The 25680-nt window shown below is 55.1% G+C and overlaps 1 protein-coding gene across 1 annotated transcript; it reads right to left on the bottom strand.

Moving 5' to 3' along the window:
* Positions 1-21355: 21355 nt before the first annotated feature.
* Positions 21356-23193, bottom strand: LOC146767124 (olfactory receptor 14A16-like). The gene has a single exon (XM_085582372.1). It carries the CDS (start codon positions 22672-22674, stop codon positions 21700-21702), a length of 975 nt encoding a protein of 324 aa, XP_085438498.1. The 5' UTR covers positions 22675-23193; the 3' UTR covers positions 21356-21699.
* Positions 23194-25680: the final 2487 nt, after the last annotated feature.

Below are 25680 nucleotides of genomic sequence, written 5' to 3'. Positions count from 1 at the left end.
CCACTCTTTGACAATGTAAGGGTCTGCCCCTCCAGCCACGGCCAGTGGGTGCTGCCCGCACACTTTGTGCCCTGTGCACTCACAGGCTGTGCCCAGGTGGGCCTGAAGCAGCTGACGCTGAGGTCTTTCTTCCTTCCTTTCATACAGGAGGACAGCCAGGTGCAGTTGTGCTCCCTGTTTATCTTCCGAGAGATGCTGGATTTTCCGGAAGAGGAAAAAAAGGTCCTCAAGGCACACGTGCGCCAGAGCCTGGTACCACTCTTCTTCCACTGCCACGATGAGAACCAGCGAGTGGCAGAGGTGAGGACTCGGCAGCTGCCGCTGGCCCCTGGCAGGGGCTGGGCTGGCCCTGCCCTGGCGCCTCGCAGGCTGCAGCTCCTGCTGGCCTTGGCACAGGGACGGGGTCCTGCGCCCTGGGCTGTGGGGCCATCTCCGCGTCTCTGCTGCTCTCCAGGCTTCTCAGGAAACACTGCTTTCTGCGACCGAGTTCCTCAAGAGGCGGGATCTTGGACAGCTGGTGCAGAACCAGAAGCTGTGCCAATTCACCGAGTGCCTGGTAAGGAGGGCCGGGAAGCCGCAGCCCCAGCCTGGAGCAGCCCCTGAGCGCGGTGCTCGGTGTGCGGGCTGGCAGCTGTGCCCCTGCCCGCTGCTGCAGCCCGAGGCCGCGCGGGCTCTGCTCCAGGCTCCTGCGGCCCCAGCCGGGTGCCCATGGAGCCCCGGCCCGGGGGGCTGCGGGGCCAACCCTTCCCTCCTGCCTCTCTCTCCAGCTGGCAGAGGACAGCAGCAGCGTGGCCGAGCACCTGCGCCGGGCCCTGCCCTACCTGCAGAGCCCACAGGAGCCCCTGCGAGAGGCGGCCGTCAGGTTCATGGGTGAGCCACGAGCCGGGCCAGGAGGGCGTGTGGGCACAGGGCTGGCGGCGCCGCTGGCAGGGAGCTGTGCCCTGGGCCTGACAGGCTCTGTGTTCCCAGGGACGGCCGGGCGGCACCTGAGGGGGAGGAAGGAAGAGCTCCAGCTCCTCTCTGAGGGTGAGTGAGGGCAGCGGGCTGCCAGCGGGGGCTGCCGGGGGAGCTGCGAGCCCTGCCCCGGCTGCGGAGGGCTCTGCTCCCTGTGCGGACCAGGGCCAGCGTGGGCAGAGCACACAGAGCTTTCAGGGCACCTGGGGGATTCGTGGCCAGCAGCTTCGGGCTGATCCAGCTGGTCCCTGCTCCCTGCTGGCCATGGCCAGAGCCGGCTGGGATGGCCCTGGCACAGAGTCCCCTCGGGTCCCCTCAGATGTGGGAACTGACCATGGCTCTGTTCCTCTCTCTTTCAGCCCTTGAAGGCACAGCCAATGACATCAGTGACGCCGTCGCAAGCCTGGCAGTTCAAACACCGTACATCGTCCAGGAAGCAGAGAGAGCTCCATATTCCATCTTTGACAGCCTGCGTGATCGGCTCTGCAGGGCATGGAGGAGACGGCCTCGTCTGTCGGGGCTCGGCTGGCTGCGCTGCTGGAGCTCTGCACAGAGCTGATTCCAGAGGCTCTGTCTGCTGGGGCCACCTGAGCCAGCAGGAATGTTTTGTTTCGTTAAGATTGTTCTTTTCTTTCTTTTTGTTTTTTTTTTTAGCATGTTAATATAGGATGTGTTGCTATAGACAGACTCCCAGGATCTTTCTTTGGCTGCCCAGGCTCTGCAGGGCCAAGGGGAAGAGGGAGAAAAGGGTTCCTGGGCTCAGCAAGCTGCCCAGGCATGCAGGGTTGCAGGGAAAATGGCCAGAAGCCCCTTGGCCTTTGGTGGCTCTGATGAAGCCCTTGTGCTGCCCACAGAGCAGATGGGCAGGGGCTGGAGCTGTGGGGATCTCTGTGAGAGCGGTGCCTGGAGATGGCCACAAGCCCTGTCCCAGGCAGGAAGCGCCATCCGTGTCCTCCTGCCCGTGTGTTGCTGGCTGGATTGCTGAGGGCTCCCAGGTGCCTCTTGGTGGAGCTCCTCTGGAGCTCCTGTGGGGCTGCGGTGCTGCTGCCGTGCAGGTTGGCCGGGCTGGGGAGACCCTGAGGGGACGGGGCCATGAAGGGATGAGGGGCTGCGGGAGCCCTGACAGGAAAAGGCAGTGGGAAGGCACGAGGGGGACGTGTGAGGGAGAAGGTAACGTTGGCTCAGGGAGGAAAGTGGGTTGGAGCCAAAGAGACCACTCACCCTGATGTTTGTGTGGCAAACAGAGCACGTTTATTCTCAAGCCCTTCCTTCTAAAGGGCCTTTGAAAACCCGGTCTGGATTATTTCACTGCTCTGATCTCTGTGCCCCTTCAGATTCTGGCCTGGGCAATGCCTGCAGCCTTGGGAGAGATGTGATGGGCCCGGCCCCTGTCAGTCAAAGCAGGGCTGGTACATTCACCCCGTACAAGCCAGCCTGCACGGTGACACGGCAACAGAGTGCGAGGCACAGCTCCGGGAGCTCCCCGTGAACCTCAGCTCTGGGACCACTGTCTGCCCCAAGCTTCAGGGGCTGCAGTGGGAGCCCGGCTGGGCTCTGCCCTGGGGCCATCCTGCAGGGACAGCTGCAAACAGGGAGCATTCCCTGCCACAAAGAGCCAAGGCAGGGCTGCAGGGCAGCTGCTCCAGCCCCGACTGCACTGCTGAGTGCTGTGCTCTGGGGCTGGGGCTCCCTGCACAGGGGACTGCACTGGTGTGCCAGAGGGGACAGAGAAGCTGCAGCTTCAGCCTAACTGAGGTGGGTGCGTGGGCTGGAAAGAGTGGGGAGGTTCCAGGGGATTCACAGAGCTCATCCTGCTGCAAGGACGAGGAAAAGGGAGCAGGAACTCAGCAGTGAGGAGAGCTGAGGGCTGGAGAGAAGCTCTGAATGACACTAAAATCCCACCGGACCTCTGAGACATTGCTGCTCCTCAGCCAGTGACAGGATGAGTCCCTAAGCCTAGGGCTCAGCCTTCCTCATGGGGAGGGGCAACAAGGAACGCAACAGTGTGATGGAGACTGGAATGGGCTGGGAACTCACTGGGGGAAAAGAGGGAGCAGCTGGGAAGTAAAAGGCAGGTGGGGGAGAGAACAGTTCAGAGAAGGGCTGATCTACAGCTTGAGCAAGCTGCAAAAAGTCATCTGGGGTCATCCCAGATTGATTTCATTTCAGAAGTTATTGAACAAGTTTATTTTTTGGGTGGCTGCATGTTTTCTTGAGCTGTATTGCTAAAATGCTCAAGCCAGTCTGTGCTGCAGGGCACCTCATTTCTCCTTTGGCTGATTGCAGCCCAGTGCTGAGCTCCAGCAGGGCCCTGGCAGAGCCCAGAGCAGCCTCAGCACCCGCAGAGCCCGGCTGCAAGGAGAGAAACCAGAAAGCCCCGTCAGCTGAAGGCTCCTGTCCCCTTGTCCCAGCCACCCGCGGTGCCCAGGCCATGCTGGCCGTGCCAGAGCTGTGCCCAGAGCTGCCCATCACTGCTGCCTTTGGGAGCAGAGCAGGAGGGCAGGACATGTGCCCAGCCTGCAGCCAGCCACGGCACCTCCAGCCCTCAGCAGCTGCCCAGAGCAGGACGCTCCTGTGCTCGCTGCCATCTCCCCAAAGCTCTGATCCCACCATCCCCAGCAGACAGGACCCACCTCACGCCATCCCCCGCTGGAAGAAAAGCTGGTCCCAAACGATGCCCTCAGCCTTCTCCAAGGGCACAGCCCATCCACGCTGCAGCTGCTCCCAAGCACGTCCTGATCCAGACTGGACTCCACCTGAAACGCTTCCTCTAGAAAAACAAACATCAAATTATGGAAAATAGGTTACAGACAAAAAGGGGAACAAGAAAAAAGGTCAAAAATCTTACCTCTGTCAGGGCCTTAAGGAAGGCCCAACCCCTGCATGCCAGGGAAAAACCCACCATGGGGGAGGGAATCCCAGGCTTTCTCCCTTCCCTTGCACGGCCCCCATGGTGATCCCAAAGCAAACAAGGGCAGTGGAGCAGCCCAAGCCCTTCCTTGCCTGCAAAGCAAAGCAGCCCCTGCACAGGGTCTGGAGTCCCACCTCTGCTCCCACCATGGGGGTTTGTTTGTGTCAGGCTGGCTGCCCCAGCCCAGCCCCAGCTCGGGGCACGGTGGGTGCTGGGGGCTGTTGGCAGGGCCAGGAGCCCACTCCCATTTCGTACCCACCCCAGCCCATGCCCCCAGCCCTGCCAAAAGCAGCCTGGCAGCCGACTGAAGGATCAGCTGCATCCGCCCCAGCAAAGGGGGAACCTTTGGTTCCCAGACAGGCTGCACAATGCCCAAATCTGGGAGCATCCCCCTGTGTGTGGACTCATCTGCAAATTCCCTGTGGAACCTGGCTTTGGAGAAGGTGTCAGAATCAAAGTCCACCATCTTCAGCCTGCCAGACAGCAGGTGGAGCAAGAGGTTGTCATCCTTGACGTCATCCTCACTGTCCCCAGCAGCAGCAGCCCCACCTGGGACAGCTTCTCGAGGGGCTCCTTCTCCTTCCCTGGGCCAGACCAGGCTGTCAGGGCTCTGCCCAGGGCCCCAGCCATCCATGAACCATGGCAAGCAAAACCAGGGGGATGGTGGGCCCCAGTGCTTGCCACACCAGGTCTCCAGCTCAGCTCCAGCCCATGAGCTGCGTGTTCCCTTCTGCTGATCCCTGCTCAGAGCTACAGGCAGGACAAAACCTGTCTGGTTGGCTTTGCTACTGAGTGCCAAGAGATGTGTGGAGCTGTTATCTGCCAGGCCCCTGGATCCAACTGTGCACTTGGATCTCTCCCATCTTCTAGGGCAGAGGAACACCCTGCACCCAAGGATCACGGAAAATCTCTTCTAAGGATGGCCTGTTCAAGGGCTGCATGGACAAACCCCTCTTAATGACATCCTGGCACTCTGGGGAGAGAAACCAGAAATCACCAGTCATTTGGAGAAGTTGCCCCCTGTTTCCGTGCCCACGCCATGCTGGGTGTGCCCAGAGCTGGGCCTAAACTTCCCCATGGATTCTCTGTTTGGAGGAGAGCAGGAGAGCAGGACATGTGCCACCTCCTCAGCAGCTACCAGAGCAGGATGCGCATGAGCTGCTGCTGTCTCCCCGCCCTGGCTTTGCCCCTGTGCCCAGAGATGAGGATCCACCTTGAGAAAGCCATCCTGGGAACAAGATCTGCTCCCAGATATCTCCTGGCCCCTCCTGAACGGGTGCTTCCCCATGACCAGGTGGTGCAGCAGGAGGCCCAGGGACCAGATCGTCGCTGCCTCGCCATGGTAGTGTTGGTGGTGGATCCACTCTGGTGGGCTGTAGGACAGGGTTCCTGTGGAACACAGATACATTCATCAGGGGGATGCTGCTGCTCCCAGAGCCTGGCCCCAGTACCCCTGGGCATGTGGGGGCTGCCCCAGTGGCACACGGTGTGACCGCTGCCCTCTCGCCAGCACCTGGGACTTGTGTACAGACTCAGGCCTGGAAAAGAAGCCACTGGTGCTGGAAGAGGGCAGTAGAAGCCCTGGGAAGGCACAACCATGACACACAAAAGAAACTCACCCAGTGGTGGAGAAAACCCCCTCTCCTCCCTGCTTCCATGGCCCCACAAATTGTTAATATGCCAAGGCAAACAAGGGGAGCAGAGCAGTCCAAGCCCTTTCTCACCTGCACACCAAACTGTCTGGGGCATGGGGTCAGACCCCCCTCTCTGCTACCTCCATGGGGGTTTTTGTCGGGCTGGCTGCCCCAGCTCCAGCCCCAGCCCAGGGCACAGTGGGTGCTGAAGGCTGTCGGCAGGGATGGGAGTTGGCCCCCTCACACCCCACTCAAATCAACCTGGCTCCAGCATTAATCTCATCCTGGCTGCAATAGGGGAAGCCCGGGTGCTGCACCTCGGCTGGGCCATGAAACGCCCAGGAGCATCCCCTGGCAGGGCTCACCTGCAAACTGGGTGTAGGCTGTGTCTTGGAGGAAAGTGCCACAGCCAAAGTCGATCAGTGTCAGCTGCCCGGTGGCCAGGTCGAGCAGGATGTTCCCTGGTTTGATGTCCCTGTGCAGGACCCCGCAGCTGGGGCAGCGCCGCACGGCCTCCAGCACCTGGAGGAGCAGCCCCTGAGCCTCCTCCTCCGGCAGGAACCCCCGCTCCGCCAGGAAACCCGACAGGTCCTGGCACCGCTCCGGATGCTCCAGCACCAGCACAAAGCTGTCGGGGAGCTGAAGCCACTCCAGGAGCTGAATGACACCAGCACAGCCAGAGGAGACCTTGTCCAGCAGCGCGATCTCCAGGGCTGCGCTGGTGCCGTGGGGCTGCGGGAGGAGCACGATGCCGTCAGTGGGGCTGATGCCGTGCCGGGGGTCGGGAACCCCTCGGCCAGCCCGGGATGCTCTGCGCCCTGCGCTGGCCCCACGCCCGCTCTCCCTCCAGGCGTCCTGGCAGCTCCCACCCTGCCGGGCCCCGGCTCAGCCCCGCCCGGCACGGCCCGGCTTCTGCCGCTGGCCCAGCTCATCACCAGCTCGCCCCGGTGCCGGATGCTTTCGCTGCTTTCGCTGCTTTCGCTGCTTTCGCTGCTGCTGCTGCCGCTGCAGCTTAAGCTCGATGTCCCTGTGTCCCCGTGTCCGTGTGTCCATGTCCATGTGTCCCCGTGTCCGTGTGTCCCCGTGTCCATGTGTCCATGTCCATGTGTCCCCATGTCCGTGTGTCCCCGTGTCCGTGTGTCCCCGTGTCTGTGTGTCCCCGTGTCTGTGTTTCCCCGTGTCCGTGTGTCCCTGTATCCATCTGTCCCGTGTCCGTGTGTCCCCGTGTCTGTGTGTCCGCTGCCCGCTCGCCCCCGTGCCCAGCCCCGCGCTCCCCGGGGCAGCCCCTGAGCCTGTCCAAACACGGGAACTTTGCCGTGTCCAGCCCAGACCCAGAGCCTGGAGTCCTGCCCAGGGGCACAGGAATCCCCTCGGTCACGGCTGTGCATTGTCCCTGCTGAGGGTCAAACACTCTTGGAGCACATTCCCTGAATGCTGAATTTGTACCTGACCCAAGCACTGCACTTAGTCCCCAGCACTGATATCCAAAAAAAAAAAAAAAAACACAACCTCAAAACTTGTCTAAAACTTGCCACGTCGTGGATTATAAAAGTGAGATCCATTTGCAATTAGTGGGAAGGAGAAGTAGTGAAAGATAGAAAAGGGTAGCATAAAAATAAACAGAGAAAAACATCTTGGATTTTTTCTTTCCATTTTCATTTCATTTCTTAAAAGCTGTTTCAGTTTTCCTAGAATATTCTACACAGTCCTGTTTGCTGTTTCCAAGAACCTTGGCTGGAAAACGAGGAAGGTTTGAGCAGCTTCTGTCACAAGATGTGCCACCAGCTGCAGCTTCTCTTGCCTTTCCACACCGTGTGTGCAGCTCAACTCTTGCAGAAAAGCGGGACAAATAGTTGAAAAATTTTACAATTTGTTCTTTCTTTTCCTTGTGGGCTGGGCAGTTGGGCCATTGGTGAGATTTTCACTGTTATTGTTCTACCCTAAGAAAACATGATGGGCTACCAGGAATTGTCAGGGAATGCAAGCCTGACTGAATGCAGAGAAAGAATCTCCAGAGTCTGCAGCCAGAAATGGAGAGCTGTGTGATAATCATTCCAACATCCCCATGGACAGCTTGAAAGTGATGTAGAAGATGAAAATGGACTGACAGAGGGAGTTTGTTTCTGTGTTCATTTTAGAAGCTTCCACATCTCATGCACTGATATATATCAAGACTTCAATCAGTTCATGAAAAGCACCAGAACAATCTGGACCTTTCAGGAGATGACTGTAGGTATCTGAAAAGGAGAAATGCAGGCAATGACTTGGTGGACTTTGTCTGGAAGAAGGGTCACTTTTCCCAAATAATTTCTAATCCATCTCCTCTGCATTTGTCTTTCTGAAAAAGGCCATTTTCATCCCAGATTCACCATGAAATGGGAACCCTGAGCTTGTGGAAGTGCCTGAAAGATGCCCTGTTCCTCTGCAGGGACACTCGGGCTGAGACAGGAGCCAGAGCCCTCTCTGGGGAAGCCTCCTCTGACCTGGAATTTGTGCCGTGCTGGGAGAGGAGGAGGAGGGGAGAAGGCTGGCGCTGTGTGGCAGGAGCAGGAGGTTTGGGCCGCAGGACATTCCGTCTGCGCCGCTGCCCCGCAATGGGCAGGAACACTGTGGGGAAGGCTGGGGGACACTGGAGCGGGATATGGATGGAACTGGGGGGAACTGGGAGGGCCTGGGAATGAACTCAGGTGTATTGGGAGGGACTGGGCTGTACTGGGAGGGACTGGACGGGCACTGGGGCTGTACTGGGCTGTACTGGGGATGAACTGGGCTGGGCTGGCAGGGACTGGAGGGGCACTGGGGCTGTACTGGGCTGTGCTGGGGATGAACTGGGCTGTGCTGGGAGGGACTGGAGGGGTTGAATGGCTGTTCCCACCCGCACTGCCTCCCATTGGCCGAGGCTCCCGCCTATCACGATTCCAACCAATCAGCGCGTGGGATCATGGCTTTGGGGGCGGGGCCTAAGGCCTGAGCCATCTTTTCTTTTGCCTACAACTCCCATCATGCTCTGCGGCCCCATAGAGCCCCATTAAAGCCGGGACTACAACGCCCGTCATGCCCCGCGCTCCACAGAACCCCGGTACCGCCCCCATCTGTCCCATCAGTGTCCCCCAGACCCTCCGGGACCCCCAAGTGCCCCTCAGCGCCCATTCGGGACCCCCAAAATATTACTGGCAAAGTACAAAAGAACAAGGAACTTTGGAAAAGTATTTAATACAAATCCAATCCAACTTAAATCACTTGTCACAGCTGTAACTTCATTCCCTCAGCCCATTTAACCTGGAAACCCCTAAACACTGCAGTTGTTCAGGTGCCCAAAACTGTTCCATATAAAGAGCATTAGAAGAAGAGGAAAGAGAGAGAGGCAGGAAGACAGAAGCTCCACAGAACGACACACATGTGGCTCCCAGCTCCTGGGGCTCCAGTGTGGGTGAGACACAAACCCCAGGAGAAGGCAGAGTCCATACCAGGGGCTGACCTTGTGCTCCTTGGTTTTAAGCCCCTGGGCCTTCGTGGGCCTCCCCCCAGCTGGGACTTCTGATATCTCAGGTGTTCAGAGCTGGGTGAGCGCTGTCCCAGCAGAGTGACTGATTGACAGCTCAGCCCAAGGTGTCTGGGGACATTGATCTCATCCAGCCTCTGACAGCGACCACGGTGACACTGGGGAACCTCATGGAGCATCATGGAGCCATGGGTCAGTTGGGACAAGGCAGGTCCAAGGACACCCTGGTGACACTGGGGAACCTCATCGAGCCATGGATCAGTTGTGACACTGTGGGGACCTCGTGGAATCAGAGCAGACCATTGGGAAGCTCCCATGGATCCAAGGGCCCAGGGTGACACTGTGGAGCCCAGAGTGTCCCGGAGGAGCCATTGTGACAGTGTGTCCCCATGGAAACAAGGGAACATGGGACAGGCTGATGCCTTAAGTTTTAGCTTCCATATTTTCCCAATTCTGTGCTGTATCAGTCTGTAACTCTGAACTTCATGCAGAGTGTCAGCAAGTTCTCTTACAGTGTAGTCAGACAAAACAATCCTTTTCCTGCCCGAGATCCAAGGACACTGCTGCAACTTCAGGCCCAAAAAGTGAAAACATCAGCGAATTGAGGAGAGCAGACTGGGAGGGTGGGGCTGCATAACCTGAAGGTGTAATTGGACAATTAACCCCAACATGGAAATGAACCAGAACTTTTAAAAGTGTGAAAACTCGTGACCTGGCGTCCATCCTGGGTGTACGCTCAGCCATGCCCTTGTACTGCCCAGGTGAATCCTTTGAAGGCCTTTTTAATAAATCCCCACTTTATTCCTGTAACACTGTCCAGCCTCTGCTCTAGGTGGCCTCTCAAGGCATCAAGGCCTGGCTGGCTGGGCCACCTGGGGGCCACCTGACAGGTCCAGCTGACCTTGACATGTCCAGGGCTGCTGCTCATCTGCCCCTGGAGCACTGGGGCTCGGTGCTCTCCTTCCTGTGGAAAGAACTGTCCTTCTCTTCCAGGTGCCCATGGCCAAAATCTGGATTCCTCTTCTTAGTTTGCTTCTATGCAAAGATTGTTCCCAGATGAAATCTGCCAGGACAGACAGACCTGGCTGGCTTGGCCACCCAGGGGCCACCTCTCATCTTCCTGTGAAACACTGGGACCCTGTGCTTTTCTTTCTTATGGGAAAAAAGCACCTTTCACATCCAGGCACCCATGGCCAAAGTTGGGAATCCGCCTCCAGGATTCCCTATATCCAGGGATTTCTCCCAGGTGAAAGCTTCCAGGAGAGAGAAGGCTGGCTGGCCTTGGTTTCCAAAGACCTGATTCTTGTCCGCCTTTGAAACACTGGAGCTTTGTGCTTTCCTTTCTGATGAAAAGAACTCTTCTTTCTTGCCCAGGTGCCCATGGCCAGAACTGAGATTCCACCTTCAAAATTCTGAATATCCAAGGATTTCCCCCAGATGAAAGGTGCCAGGAGAGACAGGTCTGGCTCTCTTGGCCTATGGTGACCACCTCTCATCTTCTTCCAAAACACCTGGGCTCCACGCTTTTCTTTCCTATGGGAAAAACCATCCATCTTGACCAGATGCCCGTGGCCAAAGTTTGGAATCCTCCTCCAGAATTCCCTAGGTCCAAGGATTTTTCAGTGACAAAAGCTGCCAGGACAAACAGGTCTGGCTGGCCCGGCCTCCCAGGAGCCTTCTCTCTCTGCTTCTGCCCCTGCAACACGGGGGCTCTGGGCTTTCCTTCCTATGGAAAAGAACCATCCTTCTTAACAATGCAGAAAAGGCTGAAATTGGGGTTCCACCTCCCAAATTCCCTATATCCAAGGGTTGCTTTCAGACAAAAAAATACCAGAACAGAGAGGTCTGACTGCCCTTGGCCTCTGATGGTCACCTTTCATCTGCCCCTGAAACACCGGTGTTCCGTCCTTGCTTTCCTATGGAAAAGAACCGTCCTTCTCCTCCAGGCAGCAGGTCTGAAACTGGCATTCCACCTCTAAAATTCCCTATATCCAAGGACAAAATCTGCCAGCACCATCTGATCTGGCTGCCCTTGGCCTCTGGTGGCTGTGGCTCATCTGCCCCTGCAGCACTGGGGCTGGGTGGTTCCCTTCCTGTGGAGACCATGGTGGCACGGTGAGGACCTGGTGGAACCATGGAGTCCATTGGGACTTTGGGGCCATGGTGACACCACGGAGCTCCATGGAACCCAGAGACCACCATGAATCTGTGGGGCCTTGTGGAATCATGGAGACCATTCCGACCCTGCAGGGCCTGGTGTCACCAAGGGGGCATTGTGACACCTCAGGGCTACCTGGAAACAAGGGACCATTGGAACACTGTGAGGCTCCATGGAATGAGGGGAACAGGGAACAGGTCTGGCAGGCTTGGCCTCCCAGGGGCCACCTGACAGGTCTGGCTGATCTTGGAATGTCAAGGACTGCTTCTCATCTGCCCATGAACCACTGGGGCTTCGTGCTTTCCTTGCTGTGGAAAAGAACTGTCCCTCTTTTTCGACACCCATGGACAAAATTGGTACTTCCCCTCAAAAATTTCCTGTATGCAAGGGTATCTGCCAGAAAAAAACCTGCCAGCTCTGGCTGGCCTTGGCCTCTGGTGGTCGCATCTCAGTTGCCTCAGAAGCACTGGGGCTCTGTGCCTTCCTTCCTGCAGAAAAGAACTGACCCTCTTGTCCAGGGGCCATGGCAGGAGCTGGAATGTGGCCGCCAAAATTCCATCTATCCTAGGATTGCTCCCAGACAAAAGCTGCCAGGACAGACAGTTCTGCCTGGCCTTGGCCTCTGGTGGTATGAGCAGAATGTTTTCCTTTGCAAACACCTTGGAAAAGGCCCAGAGATCTCCCGAGCTGGGTTTTGCAGGCCTCAGGAACATAACCCATGTATGGAGGCGTATGTGTCTGGGCTCAGTTGTGAAGAGACTGAGGACAGATCAGGAGTGGCCTGGCAGGGCTTGAAGGGTGGATTCCAAAATGGTGGAGCTTTTCTCCATAGTGGGAATCAGGCAGGGAGAGAAATTATGCCACAAATGCAGCTGGGGAAGTCCAGACTGGACACCAGGAGAAGGGAATTTCCCTCCCAGGGCAGGGCTGTGGTGCAGCACGTCCCCAGCAGGAGCCTGGAGCAGCCCAAGGCTTTGTGTGGCCAGGCAGGGGCAGCAGGAGGCAGAGCTGCCAGCAAAGGAAGGGCCAGCGAGGTGGGGCAGCCGGGGGTGATGACAGCCTGCAGGGACAGAGGCGCAGGGCAGGGACACCGTGGGACAGCCTGGGCTGCAGAGGGCTCAGGGATGTGCAGCAGCTGCAAGGCCCTGACAGAGCCAACCTGTGCAGCCCTTTGGCCATGGCTGCTGGCCCTGGGCCTGAGGCCACCAGGGGACAAGTGACCCTTGCAGCCCTGGGGCCTCAGTGCCTCCTTGTCCCTGCTCAGCAGCCTGGCAGGGGCCGCCCCATGGTCCTGCCCTTGGCACTGCACATCCCCACATGCCAGTGCCCATCCCGGGAAGAGCCCTGAGCAATGAGGGAGGGACAGGATCTGCCTTGCCAGGGGCTGGGGCTCAGGCCTGGGCCCTTTGCATTCCTGAAACACATCCAGGTTTGCTCAGCACCAGAGACACCTTTCCCTTGCTTGTCCCCAGCTGTCATCTCTGCCTCCAGTGTTCTGCTCTGACGGGAACCTGGGGAAACTTTCTCAGTGCTGTTCCTCAGTGGGACCCATTAAAACTTCAAGAAACTCTGGAGTTTTAATTTAACGTTGAGTTCTTGAGAAGTTTTTTGAAGACACTCTCAGGGACTGAGTCTGATGTAAACAACACCAAAGCCCTGAGAGGGTCATTAAAGTTTTCCTATTCCAGTTGTGGAGAAAGATTTCAATGTGCTTGTAAGAAATACACATTCCTGTTTTAAAGGGTGTATTTTATTACATTTCTCTTTAGATCAGAGGTGATTGCAGCATTCTGTGACTGATATTGACCCAGAGTCTCCCCTCAGGAGCTCTGGCCTGCTCAGAGAAGCTGTGCCCTGAGCTCTGGCCCAGCGTGGACAACCTTGCTCCACATTGCCCCAGCCCATCCTGTCTGTCCTCACTCACCTGGGACCTGCTGTGCCTGCAGAGCTGGCTGCACCCAGCCTAAGAGGGGCTTTCCCTTTTTCTATGTTTGGAGCAATCTAAAACCCCTGAGTTTCCCCATGAAAACAGACACCCTCCTCAGGTGTTTGCCAGCCCAAAGTGCCACCAAAACCACTCCAGACCGGCCCTGGGCCAGCTGTGAGGGTGGATCATCAGCCCCAGCTGCACTGGGCACTGCAAGGGGCTGTGGGCATGGGCACTGCACTGACCCCACTGCTGGGTTTGGCTGCCACGGCAGCCCTGAGAAATTAAACTGTCCTTGGAAACACTGGGGAGGACTGGGACATACTGGGGAACACTGGGAATGCTGTGGGAGACACTGGGACATACTGGGAGTGATGCTGGGGAGGACTGGGACAGCCTGGAAACATGAGGAACGCTGAAGGGGAGTCTGGGTGGACTGGGACACACTGGGACATACTGGGAGTGAAACTGGGAGTGAAACTGGGGGATACTGGGACAAACTAGGGACATTGTGGGGAAGACTTGACAATACTGCAGCATACTGTGGATGACACTGGGAGAAACTGGGAGGGCCTGGGAATGAACTCAGGTGTATTGGGAGGGACTGGGCTGTACTGGGAAGGACTGGAGGGGAACTTGGTTTTTACTGGGCTGTACTAGGGATGAACTGGGCTGTACTGGGAGGGACTGGAGGGGTTGAATGGCAGTTCCCGCCTCCGCCGCCTCCCATTGGCCGAGGCTCCCGCCCATCAAAGCCCCTAGCTAATCAGCGCATGGGATCATCGCTTTGGGGGCGGTGCCTGGAGGCAGCGCCATCTTTTCTTTTTGCCTACAACTCCCATAATGCCACGCAGACCACTAGAGTCCCATGGGGTCGGGACTACAACGCCCGACATGCCCTGCGCTCCACAAACACACACACACACACACACACACACACACACACACACACACACCCCGCCCCCCCCCAGTATCCGCCGCCCATCTGCCCCATGCAAAAGTGTCCCCCGAGGCCTTCCCGGACCCCAAACGCCGCGTCCGAACCACTTCCGAGACTACAGCTCCCATCATGCTCCGCGGCTCACGGCCAGCGCTGTTCCAGCCGTGACTTCATCTCCCGTCATGCCCCGCGCCCCACGAGTGCCGCTGTCGCTGTGCCTGGAACTCCCGTGATGCTCCGCGGCCCCGTTACACCGCATTGTACCCGCGCCTACAACTCCCATCAGCCCCCGCGCCCCAGCGATCCCCGCCCGAGCCCCCCGAGTGCCCAATCAATAGCCAATAGTGGTCAATGAATTAATTGTGTTACTTAGAACCAATGACCAATAATTTTTTGGTTACAAGACACATATAGAGATTTTTTTATACAAGCATTAAAATGAAATAATAAAATATTGATCAATATTTTTATTCATAAGCAAAATAAAATTTTAATTGTTATTAAGCTAAAATTAATTAATTGAAATAATTTATTAAAATTTAATTAAATTTTATTTATGAAGAAAAATGCATAATTTAAAAAAAATGTTTTGGCATGTCAGTCTCAGGTGGGCAATATCTGTGGGTAAGGGGCATGTGGTAAATGGATGTGATTCATGCTGAATAAGTTGTTGTCCTAGATTGCGAGGCAAGATGTATTCAATTGCCATCTGTTAGAGGTTGGTTCACTGCATTGTTTATTTTATCTTTTTATTTTCTTCCCTAATAAAGAACTGTTATTCCTGCTCCCATATTTTTGCCCGAGAGTTGCCCTTAACTTCAAATTTATAGCAATTTACAGGGAGGGGGTTCTACATTTATTTTTTTCCCCATTTCAGGGAGGCTCCTGCCTTCCTTAGCAGACTCCTGTCTTTACAAACCAAGACAGATTTTGGCACCCAACGTGCAGCTCAAAGGCAAAGAAACAAAAAAGGGAATAACAGTTCTTGAGTAATCCAATTTTTGATTTTTGTGTACTGCTACAGAAACCTTGTTCAGCGGCACCCTGTGCTCCAGCCTGCCCTAGTTTGGGTGACACGGAACCGTGGCTGCATTTCTCCATTTGCAGGCCCTGATCTAAACACGGCTCCTACAGCCAAGGCTGCTGTGGCTGTTCTTTGGTTTGTTTTATGGGTGAATAAGGGGAAGAATTCATGGATCTTTAACTTCCTCTGGGAAACAGGCACATGGATTCACAGCTGTCACACACTGACTGTGTGCTTTTGGGGTTACTTTAGTAGTGGCACCTACTGTGAGGAAATGACACCAGGGGAAATTTTCTCCCAACCCTTTAACCATCTCTTTGGGTCTGCCCCACCAGTTTGTGAAGGGCTCAGATCCACTCCAAATACCAATTATATCATACAGGGGCTGTGTTGCTGTTAGCCCTGTTCTATTTGTCACTGAGAGACGAGGGAAGATTAACCTGGATAACCACCCTGACACCCAGCCCAGAGCCTGACGCTGCCCCACAGCCACCCCAGATATGAACCACCCAGACTGGGTGGGGTCTGCTGAGGGAGATGCAGGAGATGCTGAAGGAGTGCATTTCCCCAGCTGGTGAGAAGCCCTCCCCCTGCCTCGAAAAAGGAGAGTCTGATGGGGCAGCAGTGGAACCCACAGATGTTACAACTGTCCAGGTTCCAGCTGAGCCACAAAGGCAGCCACAGCCAGCAGCAGTCGCCCCTGTAGAAACAAGGAGGTCTAAGATGGAATCAGAGCACCCAGATAAGGGAAGGCCCTCACAACCCACAGGGGAGCCAGAGGTTGCGATCATCACCGAGTCCCTGACGTACAAAAGTCTCTGTAACCTGCACAAGGACATTGAACGACGGAGACGTGAGGCTTATACAACCTGACTACTTCAAGACTGAGACCTCATGGGTACAGGTGCCCAGCTGGATGGTGGTGAGGCAAGGAATTTGGGACCCTTGACCCAGGACTCAGGTATGAATCAGATTTTTGTAAGGGAGCCAGGGTCCCTTTCCCTCTGGGAGTGGATTTTAAAGAGTGTCAGAGAGAGGTTTGTCCACAGGGAGAGAAAGCAGGAGCACCAGCATAGAACGTGCTGGAAAACCTTGAGGAAGGGATCCAACAGCTGAGGGAAGTGGCAGCATTGGAGGTACTCTTTGGGAGGGATGGACAGCATGATAATGATCCCGACAAGGTCAGGGGCACAGGGCAAATGCTGTGGAGTCTGGCAAGGCTGGGGCCGTCTCAGTACACCACCTTCACTGCCACGATCAATGCTGATAACAGCCGAGAGACAGTGGGCTCTGCTGCCAACAGCTGAGAAATTGTGAGAGTATGATCCATGGCCCAGTGCAGGCTCATGGCTCTGCTGTGGGCAAGGAACTCAAAGAGGAGATGAGGGAGGTGAGTGTGGAGGTGAGGAGGAACAGTTCCCACATTGCCCCAGTGCGAGTCACAGGCCCCAGAGTCAGAGCCCAACGTTCCCCAGCCAGAGAGAGAGGGTACGCCCCACGGGCTGGCCTGGGGTTCTTTCTGTGTGACCATGGGGAAGACATGGGAAGGTGGGATGGGAAACCCATTTCTGTCCTGGCAGCGTGGGTGTGTCAGCTCAAGGAGGGAAGCACTGACCGAGGGAATTCCAGTGAAGTGAAGGCAGCCTCAAACTCCCATGACCGAGCTGCCGGGTGTGATTTGTCAGATCCCTTTAAAGTACCTCTGCCATGTATACCTAGGAAAGAAATAACAACCAGGGCTAGAGGGGCCCTGCCTCAAGCCCGGGAGAGGCACTGGAAAACCAGATCTTTTTGTCAGTGTGGATCCAATGTCCTGGCACATCAGTGCCACAGAAATATGAAGCCTTAGCTGATACTGGTGCACAGTGTACCCCAATGCCATCAGGACATGTGGGGGCAGAACCTGTTTCCATTGCTGGGGTGACGGGGGGATCGCAGCAATTGACCCCGTTGGGAGCCAAGGTGAGCCTGACTGGGAAGGAGCGGCAGAAACATCCATTGTGACCGGCCCAGAGGCCCCGTGTGTTCTGGGCATAGACTTCCTCCAGAACGGATGTTACAGAGGCCCAAAGGGACTCAGGTGGGCTTTTGGCATAGCTGCTGTAGAGGCAGAGGACATTAAGCAATTGAACACCTTGCCTGGAGTGTCAGAGAACCCATCTGCAGTAGGACTCCTGAGGGTGGAAGAGCAACGAGTGCCAATTGCCACCTCGACAGTGCACGGCCGGCAGTATTGAACGGATCGGGATGCCGTGATCCCCATCCACAGAATGATCCATGAGCTGGAGAGCCAAGGGGTGGTCAGTAAGGCCCACTCACCCTTCCACAGCCCCATCTGGCCTATGCACATGTCTGATGGAGAATGGAGATTGACTGTAGACTATCGTGGCTTGAATTAAATGACTCCACTTCTGAGCGCTGCTGTGCTGGACATGCTGGAACTCCAGCACAAGTTGGAGTGCAAGGCAGCAAAGTGGTACGCCCCTGCTGACATTGCTAACGCGTTTTTCTCCATTCCTCTGGCAGCAGAATGCAGGCCTCAGTTTGCTTTCACCTGGATGGGCGTGTAGTACTCCTGGAACTGACTGCCCCAGGGGTGGAAGCACAGCCCCACCATCTGCCATGGGCTGATCCAGGCTGCACTGGAAAAGGGTGAGGCTCCAGAACACTTGCAATACATCAACGGCATCATTGCGTGGGGGAACACGGCAATGGAAGTGTTTGAGAAAGAAGAGAGGATTGTCCAAATTCTGCTGGAAGCTTCGCCATCAAGAAGAGCAAAGTCAAGGGACCTGCCTGAGAGATCCAATTCCTTGGGTAAAGTGGCAAGATGGACAGAGTCAGATTCCAACTGAGGTCATCAATAAGATCACCGTGATGTCTACCCAGCAGCAAGAAGGAAACACAAGCTTTCCTAGGTGCCATAGGTTTTTGGAGAATGCCCATTCTCAAGTACGGCCAGATTTTGAGCCCTCCCTACCTGGTCGCCCGCAAAAAAAAAACAATTTCCACTGGGGCCCTGAGCAGCAACAAGCTTTCACCCAGATCAAGCAGGAGATCACTCATGCTGTAGCCCTTGGCCCAGTCAGGACAGGACCAGATTTCAGAAGTGTCTTCAAAGTGGATAGACTATATTGAAAACAATGCAGAGATAATTGTTTTGTCCTTTTAACTTTTCTTACTTATATCTTGATATCAGCAATATCCAATTGATATTGACCCCCAGCACCTTGTTATACAATCTGAATACATATGAAAATCATGATCCTTCATGGCTGACAATCAATAACACTTTGTCCCTATGCTCCCCCCACCATTTCCCTCATCCAACCCCTGGCATTTCTATGGATCAGGAATGTTGTGGCCAGAAGGACCAGGGCAGTGATTCTTCACCTGAGAGACAGAGTGAAAATTTAACAGGGTAGAAATCCATTTGGATTTCGGTGAAATGTGCTCCTTTGAGCTTGCTAACATGAGTGAAATATTCTGTTTAGTCTGGTAACTGCAGCACTAGCAAAGTTGCCCCAGCTAAAGAGAAAGAATGCAAATTTCCACACTAAAAAGAGATAAGAAAGACTCCTCGGGCCTTTAAACAGACCACGCAGAGTGACCCAGGAGTTCTTTCTGTACTTTCTGACAAAAACAAGTGTAACTAGCTCTAAGTGTAACATGAAATCATCAGAATGAATATGCATGAACCTATTGTGAAATTCTATGCCTATGGAAATTAATTAAGGGTAATAAAAAAGTTTTGGGACTTCTTAGGGGTGTGCATGTCCATTGAAGGGCGATGAGTCCCTACATGTGTCCAGCGCTGCAAATAAACATACCATTCCCTACAAATCTTTATTGGAATTGTGGGGTTTTTATTTTTCATCCATGTTTCACCTGTGCTGGGCACTGGTTGGGCAGCACCTTGAGTGCTGGGTCCAGTTCTGGGGTCCCCAATTTAGGAAGTGTCGGAGTCCAGGACACTGCAGCACCAAGGGAATCAACAGGGCACTCTGAGGCCTCATGGAACCAAGAGGCCACTGTGACCTTGCAGGCCCTTGTGGAACCATGCAGAGCTTTGTGACAGAGCAGGATCTCGTGTCATGATGGGGCCACTACGACCCTGCAGAGCCCCATGGAACTGAGGGGCCAGTACTGCCCCTCAGGAACTCACGGAATGAAGGAAACATGTTTGACACTGTGGTGGCCCTTGGGACCAAGAGGCCATTGTGGCACTGTGGAAGCAAGGAGAGCATTGCCGCCCTGCCAGACCTCATGGAACCAAGAATCCACTGTGACACTGCAGGGCCTTGGGGACCACGGTGACATTGTGACACTGCAGGGCCCAAGGATCCAAGGGACTTTGTGACACCAAGGGATCCCATGGAACCAAAGGGACATTGTGACACTGGGAGGCCTCATGGAATCATGGAGACCACTGGGACACTCTGGGGCCTCATGGAACCCTGGTGATACGAGGTTGTCTGGGAGTGTTGATCTGCTGGAGGGTAGGAGGGCTCTGCACAGGGCCCTGAACAGGCTGGATCCAGGGCCCAAATCCAACAAGGTGAGGTTTAACAAGTCCCAGTGCTGGGTCCTGCACTTTGGCCACAACAACCCCTGCAGCGCTACAGGCTGGGGACAGAGGGGCTGGACAGCAGCCAGGCAGAAAGGGACCTGCAGGGACTGATGGACAGCAGGCTGGACATGAGCCAGCAGAGTGCCCAGGTGGCCAAGACGGTCAATGGCTCCTGGCCTGGATCAGGAATGGTGTGGCCAGCAGGAGCAGGGCAGTGATTCTTCCCCTGTGCTGGGCACTGGTTAGGCAGCACCTTGAGTGCTGTGTCCAGTTCTGGGCCCCCAATTAAGGAAGGACATGAAGGGGATGGAGCATGTCCAGAGAAGGGCAACAAGGCTGGTGAGGGGTCTGGAGCACAAGTCCTGTGAGGAGCGGCTGAGGGATCTGGGTTTGTTGATATTGGAGAAGAGGAGGCTCAGGGAAGAAATGGTGGTGTCAGGGCACACGTTGGACTTGAGGATATCCAGGGTCTTTTCCAACCTTGCTGGTTCTGTGATTCTCTGAAACCACCCTTGGAGCAGTTGCAGGAGGAGCCCTGGGCCTCCTCTTCAGAAGCTCCAGCAGCCCAGGTCCCTCAGCTTCTCCTCACAGCCCCAAAGCCCATCCTGTCAGTCCTGCAGAGCCTCTGCAGCTCCTCCTCACTGCCCAGAACAGGGAGCCCCACAGCCAGACACAGAAGCCCAGATGTGCCCCCCTGGCCTGGGGTGCCTCTGGCAAGGGAGCAGCACCAGGCACTGCAGGAGCCTGCAGACAATTCCTGCAGCACTTGTGGGATGATCCTGCTCCCCAAGGGACGTTCCCATGGTGCCAAGTCAGGAACTGCAATGGGGAGTGGGGCCAGAGAGGAAAGGGCAAACAGGGATGGGCTGTGTGCAGGGGAGGGAACAGGGGTGCGCAAGAGGAAGGAATCTGGACCAGGGAAGAGTAAAGAAAGCAAAGGGGAAGCCAAGGAAATGCTCAGGGCAGTTTGGGGGTGGCTGCCAGGCAGCCCTGGCTCTGAGCAGCACCATCTCACTGGGACAGGAAACTCCCAACTGATGGGAACAAACTTTCTGGCTGACTGCAGAGGCCAGGACAAAGCTGAGTGGTTTCCCTAGCGTCCCCCAGCCCTTCCTGGCCCCAGGGGCTGATGGCATTTGTGCTGCCTCAGGTCCATGTCCCCACAGCACCAGCATGGGGGTGCTCCCGCCTGCTGTGTGCAATGCAAACAGGGGCTGCTGAGCCAGATCTGCTGTGTCTCTGCCTGCAAGGATGCGGCACCTCTGTGAGCTGGGGGAGAGGCCAGGGCTGCAGAGGGGGGATGTTGCTGGCAGCTCCATGAGGACGCTCTGGGACGCTGCCCTGGGCTGTGCAGCGCACTGGGGATGGATCAGCCCCTGCTCTGCTGCTCCTTCCCATCTCCCCCAGGGCCCTTGCAGAGCACAAGCCGTGCTGTTTGCCCCCAGCCTGCCCACGGCCAGCCTGGGGCTGCTCACGGGGGTTTTCTGTGCTGAGCATTGGCCTGGCCGTGTTCTTGAGAGAGCCTGGGCAAGGAGCCTGGAGCCCCCAGGCCTGGCCTGAGGCGTCAGCGCTGCCCCAGCAGTGCCCATGGCCTGTCCCTGCTGCAGCCCCGGCACTGCCACCCCCAGGACTGTGCCCGGCCCCGAGAGCACTCAGGCCCTGCAGCAACACCAGGGCCACCAGGGCAGCGGGGCAGGGCCACGGGAGCAGCACTGGCAGCACCAAGTGCTGCTGCTCCTGGGCACAGCTGCTGTGCCAGCCCTGATCTGCCCCAGCTCTGCACACAGACATTGCTGCTGCAGCTCCAGAGAAGGCAATAAAAGGGCATCTCTGAAGAACAATCTACTGTGAAATCCTTTAATTCCTTTAAAGCTGCTGAGAGTGCAACCCCTCATTGACACAATCTGTGGCCACAGGGAAGATGGAGAGAAACAAAATGAGAAATGGCACAAACAATTATATTTCTTTGTGGAAAATATGAAAAAAGTAAAACGAAGAAAAAGAACCTCCGCATGAAACCAACAATAAGTATCAAATTTGACTTTTAATACAAGTGATTTAAAGCAATTGGCTAGCAGTTTAATGTTCCTGAAAGCATCCAGTCATCAGTCTCCCCACTGCAGCCTTGAGCTCCTTGTTCCTCAGGCTGTAGATGAGGGGGTTCAGGGCTGGAGGCACCACCGAGTACAGAACTGACAAGGCCAGATCCAGGAATGGGGAGGAGATGGAGGGCGGCTTCAGGTAGGCAAATATTACAGTGCAGAGGAACAGAGCAACCACGGCCAGGTGAGGGAGGCAGGTGGAAAAGGCTTTGTGCCGTCCCTGCTCAGAGGGGATCCTCAGCACAGCCCTGAAGATCTGCACATAGGAGAAAACAATGAACACAAAACAACCAAATGCCAAACAAGCACTAACAGCAATAAGCCCAAGTTCCCTGAGATAGGATTTGGAGCAGGAGAGCTTGAGGATCTGTGGTATTTCACAGAAGAACTGGCCCAGGTCATTGCCATGGCACAGGGGCAGGGAAAATGTATTGGCTGTGTGCAGCAGTGAATAGAGAAAGGCACTGGCCCAGGCAGCTGCTGCCATGTGGGCACAAGCTCTGCTGCCCAGGAGGGTCCCGTAGTGCAGGGGTTTGCAGATGGACACGTAGCGGTCGTAGCACATGATGGTCAGCAGGAAATACTCTGTTGCACCACAGAAAACAAAAAAGAAGACCTGAGCAGCACATCCCGTGTAGGAGATGTTCCTGGTGTCCCAGAGGGAATTGTGCATGGCTTTGGGGACAGTGGTGCAGATGGAGCCCAGGTCGCTGAGGGCCAGGTTGAGCAGGAAGAAGAACATGGGCGTGTGCAGGTGGTGGCTGCAGGCTACGGCGCTGATGATGAGGCCGTTGCCCAGGAGGGCAGCCAGGGAGATGCCCAGGAAGAGGCAGAAGTGCAGGAGCTGCAGCTGCCGCGTGTCTGCCAGTGCCAGCAGGAGGAAGTGGCTGATGGAGCTGCTGTTGGACATTTGTGCTGCCTTGGCATGGGGATCTGTAAGAAAAGTAATCATAGAATAGTTAGGTTTAGAGAGGACTTTAAATATCCCAGCACAGCTTGGGGGCACTTTCCCCGACTGCCTGCCCAGGGCTCTGCTGCCTGGAGCTGTCTCTACCAGGAGCTGCTTCCCTGTGCCTAGGTTTGGGTCCTGCCAGTGTTGTCAGAAATCAGCCCAGCCCTGGGGACTCAGCTCTGCACTTCAGACCCCTCCCAGCTCAGGCAGTGCCCAGGGGCAGCTCTTGCTCTGCAGGCTCTGCTGGCAATGTCAGAGCAACCCTGAGGAGTCTGGAAAAGCAACACTGATGCTGCCTCTAAGGGGGCCTGTGCTGATTAATGTTACTCCCTGGCTTATTCACATTTGAGAGAATTTTTTTTAAATTTTGTAAACCTAAACTGAGAGATGAATATCTATGTGCAATTTCCCATCCAGGCAACCCAGAGCAGTCGATTAAAAGGCAGGATTTTCCCCTTTATGCATCCCCTGCCTTGCTGTGCTTCCATTATGATCTGCTTGGAAATGTTCTGCAGTTTAATGTCATGCTGGACGCAGGTTCGAAAAATCCAGCAACGTCACCACACAAGGAGAATATTTCCAAGCCTTACCAGCTGTCTCCATCCACCCACACCTTGTCCCCCAGCACTGGGAGCAGCTCCAGGGCTGGCTGAGAGCTGTCCCTGGCAGGCAGCAGAGTCCCTGGCCCAGCACAGCGCCCTGGGCTGCAAGACCCTGCTCTGCAGGACAGCCCTGGGCACCCCTGGCTGCTCTGCACAGGAGATGAGCAGAGAATGCACTCACAGGGTCTGTGGGCATTGGGATGTTCCAGCTTTAGGAGATCTCTCCAGGAGCTGCAGCTGCATTGTCCTGCAGCCAGAGGTTCCTGTGCCAAAGGCTGGCAGTGATTCTGCCCCAGGCACTTCTCAGCCCCTTCCCAGCCCTGACTGATTGAAGCTCTCTGTGCCTCTGTGCTGTGCCTGGGCTGGCTGCAGGCAGTGCCCCAGCCCTGCTGGGCTGGGAGAAGAGCTGCTCAGCAAGAGAAATGTGCTTTTGAAGCTCTGCTTGGTTACCAGGATCACCCTCTGTGCCAGGAGCCCGGCCCAGCTCAGCAGCACAGACACAGCACAAGGACTTTAATGACACTCTGGGGCTTTGTGCTCAGGCCCTGAACATCAGGCCCTGGGAGGGAGCTGCAGAAACCTCTCCAGAACTCCAAGTCAGAATCCAACTCCAAAGTTTCTTGGACTTTTAATGGGTCCCACTGAGAGACACGACTGAGAAAGTGTCCCCAGGCCCCAGGCAGAGCAGAGAACAGGAGGCACTGATGCCAGGCAGGGACAAAGAGAAGCCAAGTCTTGGCGCCCTGGGGCACAGCAGGGTCTGTGCCACCAAGGGCTGTGAGGAGACACCTTGTCCTGAGGCCCTGGGGCCTCCTGGCACAGCCCCAGCCAGGCTGGGCACTGTCAGCCCCTGGTCCTGCCCTCAGCATCCCCCCCTTGCCCACATCCCAGTGGCCTCAAGGATCTGCTGGAAGGAGTCCCTGGGGAGCCTTGGTCAGGAATGGCCCTGGGGGCTCCTTCATGCTCCCAGGGACTGCAGGTTTTTCAAAGGACTTTGGCTTTTGCTTTTGCCTTGGAGTCTCTGAGAGCTTTGTGCAATCATGGCCTCCAATATTCTGCATTAATTAGTCCCTGGAGAGGCTTTGTCCAGAACAACACTCAGTGGGGCCCATTAATGCTTCAAGGTACTTCAGTTATTTTAAGGTACTTGGTGTTTCCCTTTTGCTACAGACTCTCTCAGAGGTTTGTGCAATCATGGCCCCAATTATCTGCTTTAATGAGTACCTTGGGAGCTTTGTACTGACACTCAGTGGGGCTCATGAATACTTTGAGATTCTTAACTTTTGTAAGGTACTTTGGATTTTCCTTTCCACATTGAGATTTCTTTGTGCCATTTTCAGTCTATGAGAGGTTTTTGTGCTATCCTGGCCTCCAGTTCTCTTCTCCAAGGACTCCATGAAGAGCCTGTGGTATAGATGGACCTTTGTGGGTCCCATTAATGCTTTAGACTCCAACCACTTTGGGGTTTTCCTCTGACTTTGACTCCTGGAAAGGTTTGTGCAATTTCCTCTCAGGCCCTGAGGTTCCAAGTCTCAGCTCCAAATGCACCATAGGGCTCATTAGGAGCAAGCAAGTCCTGACAAACCATGGGTCTGCCTCAGTTTCTCCCTGCTCTAGTGCAGTTCATCAGGAAGTTTCTGTAGTGCTTTTGGTTCACCAATTTGAGATTTCTTGGCCAATGCATCAATTAGTGTGGTGGGTTCAGTGTTGGCTAATTACCAATGCACTCACTAGAATCTACTTACTAATTTCCTGCTGTGAGATAGGATTAGGAGAAAGGCAAAGTGGGCTCAAAACTTTAAAAGAGTGTCAAGAAAAGTTTGTTAAGAGAAACTAAATGAAAGAGTAATAAGAATCTGAACAAAATTTTCATAAAACTTCCCCTCTCCATAAAACCTGGCAATGTAGAGGCAAAACCTGACATTTTCAGTCAGTTTACCACCTCTACAATATTCTAATCTTTCTTCAGTTCACATCAGGAGAGAAGTACCTCTTGTTAATGTTATGGAGACTTCTCCACAGGAAAATAGTTATCTCATGGCTTTTCATTTCCACAAATAGCAGCTGCCTGGAGAAATATGCAATTGTGAACTCCCTCGCATATTTTCCCACCTTTTCCCACAGCTGTGCTTATGGGCCATGCCAAGTTACGGGGTATTAGTTTTGAGATGAGCTGTTTAAGAGCAAAGGTTCCCTTCATCTCTTTCTGAAATCATCTTCATCTCTGGGAACAGAGGTCTTCTTCTCTCCCTGAAGGCACAGGGTCTCATCACTTTTCTCCCTTTCTCTGTTCAAACCTTTCATTGGGGATCACAGCTACTGCAAGATTTACTTACTTTAGCACCGAGGCCTTTGCTGAAACAAGTCATCTCCCCATACTTTTCAATGCCTTATAGAGAAAAAG

This window comes from Lonchura striata, chromosome 5, assembly GCF_050655825.1.
Source record: "Lonchura striata isolate lonStrDom1 chromosome 5, ASM5065582v1, whole genome shotgun sequence".
In the NCBI taxonomy this organism is placed as follows: Eukaryota; Metazoa; Chordata; class Aves; order Passeriformes; family Estrildidae; genus Lonchura; species Lonchura striata.
This window is presented reverse-complemented; position numbering and strand designations above follow the sequence as displayed.